This window comes from Protomyctophum parallelum (genome assembly GCF_964188405.1).
Source record: "Protomyctophum parallelum genome assembly, chromosome: 21".
Classification (NCBI taxonomy): Eukaryota; Metazoa; Chordata; class Actinopteri; order Myctophiformes; family Myctophidae; genus Protomyctophum; species Protomyctophum parallelum.
In genome coordinates this window covers 20504953-20508473 of record NC_139713.1, presented here as the reverse complement: position 1 = coordinate 20508473, position 3521 = coordinate 20504953, and the positions used below count along the sequence as shown (strand labels likewise).

General features: G+C 42.2%; 1 protein-coding gene across 1 annotated transcript; it reads right to left on the bottom strand.

Annotated features, from left to right (window-relative positions):
- Window positions 1-282: 282 nt before the first annotated feature.
- Window positions 283-3084, bottom strand: LOC310879511 (14 kDa phosphohistidine phosphatase-like). Its single transcript, XM_083794255.1, has 3 exons — window positions 2723-3084; window positions 1157-1284; window positions 283-602 (listed from the first exon to the last, which is right to left on the bottom strand). The coding sequence occupies exons 1-3, from the start codon at window positions 2886-2888 to the stop codon at window positions 510-512; spliced, it is 387 nt and encodes a 128-aa protein (XP_083650381.1). The 5' UTR covers window positions 2889-3084; the 3' UTR covers window positions 283-509.
- Between the last annotated feature and the right edge of the window lie 437 nt (window positions 3085-3521).

The window sequence follows — 3521 nt, the reverse complement described above, 5'->3', positions numbered from 1 at the left end:
CATTTATGCATCATCAATGTAAGACAAAAACAACTAATTGAGCCAATTAGTCTGGTGCTAACCTAGTGACACTGGACATCAGTCTTGATCTCGACTCATGAGGCGTAGCTGCAAATGGCTCCTCATTGGGTCCGGTGTCAGTTGTAACATCTGGCCCAGCTTTCCTCCTATGTCCAGCTTTGAGGGTTTGTGTAAACACAAACATTGAATGCCATTGACAATGAATGGCCAGTTTTGAGTGTTTGTCCTAACACAAACACTGAATGCCATTGACAATGAATGGTGAGATTTGAGTGTATGTTTAAACAAAAACATTGAAGATAAAGGTGAGGACGCCAATTGTGATTGACCGGAATGAGGTGATGAATGATGTATGATGATAAGAGCGCCCCTCACTTAACACAGGAGTGATTTATTTGTTTAAATATGTTTGGAAAACTATTGGTTAAATGTTAACAGACGTTCAGTCCAGGAGAAAGAATGGTCAATAGAGGGTGGTCTATTGGAGGTCAGTATCCTTCATTATCCCAGGTCACCTCATATTCTGGATATTGGGCCTTCAGTTTCTCTGTAGACACTTGATGATTAGCTCTTCCAAATCCCTGTAAGGAAAATCATGGTGATTGTAAGCTTGAATGATTTAGAATACAACAAGCTAACCCTAACGTTCCCATTCTGGGCATGTCGTGGTTAGGGATGCTCCGATCAGGTTTTTTGGGACCGATCACGATCACCGATTTATTTTCTCATGATCGGCCGATACAGATGTTGTGCGTAAGGGGAATTCTTTGAATATTTCCTAAATTATTATATGTCAAAATGCACGTAAAAACTGTTTCTGTGTGTGGGGAGGAATGTTTAGGCTTGTCACAAAGATGCAAAGTGATATTACACTAATATATATTAAACATTCTGCCAAAATATATAGTTGCAACAGTTGCTCACAGCGCTGTGAGCTTGTAGATCGGCTATTTTCAGTGAAGAGATTTGGTGTAGACGTTAACACTTAAACCCTCCATCTGCATTCAGGGCTCCATAATAGATCCACTAGAATCAATGTACCTCTAATAAATAAATACAGCTGTGACATGTTCATTGTGAGCTTGTAGATCAGCTATTTTTGCATTATGTTCACCCAAGAATGGGGACACCTCACCATGGAGTAGCCGTAGACATGAATCTTCTTTGTCTGCGGCTCATGTCGGATCCTCCCTCCACCCACACACTCACAGTCCAGCAGTCCTCCCTTCTCCAGCTCCGAGGACACCTTCTCATAGATGTCCGCTGAAAGCAAAGATATATATATACACACAGTACAGTGACTTACTACAGTCACATCCTCTGTGTCAATCTACTCCATTAAAGTGTATATAGGCCTATTATACAAATCTTCTAGGGGTATCTAGCACAAAACCTTTTCAGATGGGGTGTCCGCGGCCAAACTCACATCATTTTGGGGGTCCTTATTGGTGCGAAAAACTGATTTAGAAGGCATTTTAGAGTCAGCCTCAGCTTAGCTCTGTTCCATACCCTTCCTGCTTTCGATTCTGCGAATTTCTGCCCTGCAGTAAAGGCCTATTCATAGTCTGGATTTTCGGTGGTGAAGTGACCAGAGAGAACAGAGAGAAGGGCTGGAGCGGTGGCGGTGGTTTGCTCTTCACCGCGGCTCGTGACGTCATGTTGTAGTTCGGTGACCCCACCACCGAAAATCCAGACTATGTATGAGCCTTAAGGCTATGGGACAAACGGGGTTAAATCTCAAATCGAAATCAGACCAGCCTCTCCTCTTTAGTGGAAATCTCACGAACGTTTGACGTTTTGGCCAAAAGGGGATATTGTTTCCACCGGAAAAAAAACATTTTTAGTTACTCCGCTGCGCCCTCTACTGATATTGCCCAGAGAACTGCCTCATAGAGAATATTTTTCCTCCGGTGGAAAGAAATCCCTTTCTGGCCAAAAAGTACCGTTTATACGCGTGGTGGGGGGCTCAGAGTGCTTCCACTAAGGAAAGTAGGCTTTCTATTGACACAACCCGTGTTTGTATTGGTGAGTAGGTCAAACGTTCGTGAGATTTCCAATAAAGAGGAGAGGCTGGTCTGATTTCGATTTGAGATTTAACCCTGTTTGTCCCATAGCCTTACTGCAGGGCAGAAATTCGCAGAATCGAAAGCAGGAAGGGTATGAATCAGAGCTAAAGGTAAGAGTGATTTTGAGGCACAAACGTTCCTTTTCGACGTTAGGGGCGGGGTTATCTTTTAGACTCTCGTAGAGAGATTCGTCAGAATCGAAAAAACCCTCTACGAGAATCTAAATGTTTGGGCTAAGCTAGCCTCAGCTCAGGTCTTAATGAGTTATCTGATCTCACAGTGTACTAAACAGGGTCAATTTGTCCATTTGTGTCCATTTGCACGCACAGTTAAATTAACACTCAGTCAGGACTGAATAGTGTACAGCCAGTATAGAGTTTATTCAGAGTATGATGACAATGAGCTCCATTTTGACTTGGACTTTCTCTACCGTTTGATTATGGGACAGTTTGAATAAAATGTAAAGTGATTTAACACAGTAAATATTTAATATTATAGCCTGGCGATGTGACACTTGACTTAACCACTAAACCTTATATATCGACTCAGTACACTACACCAAGGCTCTTTGCACCCAGCACAGAATAGGGGACCATAACATAATGGTTAATTGGTTATAATGCATATTTGCTTACCGTGATATTCTGCCCAGGCAGATCCTCGTACAATAATTACCTCCGAGTCGTCTCCTTCCTCTTTACTGTGAACATGTATGAGAACATATTTAAAAACACCCGTGGGGTCGATCACAGCTTGCCGAATGTTGGCCATCGATGCTGCAGCCTTCGTTTGAGTGCACATTTTAACGAACTGCTTCTTAGATGTCGTGCTTATTATGAATGGTGAAAATGGCACAGGAGTCCGGATCGCTGCTAATTCTACCTCGTGAAATGGTTTGACACCAAGACCAGTTGTTGTCGTTCTTGGTGTTGTTGTTGTTGTTGCTATAATTTGGAGGTTTTAGAGACACCAAACGTACGTGCACACTGTCACTAGCTAACCCACAGCACAGCACGCCGACGGTCACATTTGTAGTTGCACACTTCCGTCACACAAAGGATTGCGGTAGTTGAAGTTTAGGCACTGCTCTCTCGCTCTACTTCTGCATTATTGAGTTTACAGTACAGTGGCCACTACTACTAGGTGTCATTAGCCACCCATCTTAAACATGTTTTAAGTTTAAATAAATACAAGTGACCTGGCCATACGCCCTTTCATCCTGTCCTGTCAGAAACGCACTATGGCTGCCCCTTGATAGTTAACATTATATAGATATTCCACTGTTACGTTCTTAGTTTACGCATGTTTCATGATAAATGCTTTTTATGGGATGTATTCCCATGCTTTTTTGTTCTTGCTTAATGTAAATCGCTCTGGATTAAGAGCGTCTGCTAAATGCCTAAATTGTAAATTGTACTACAAAATAAAAATAAG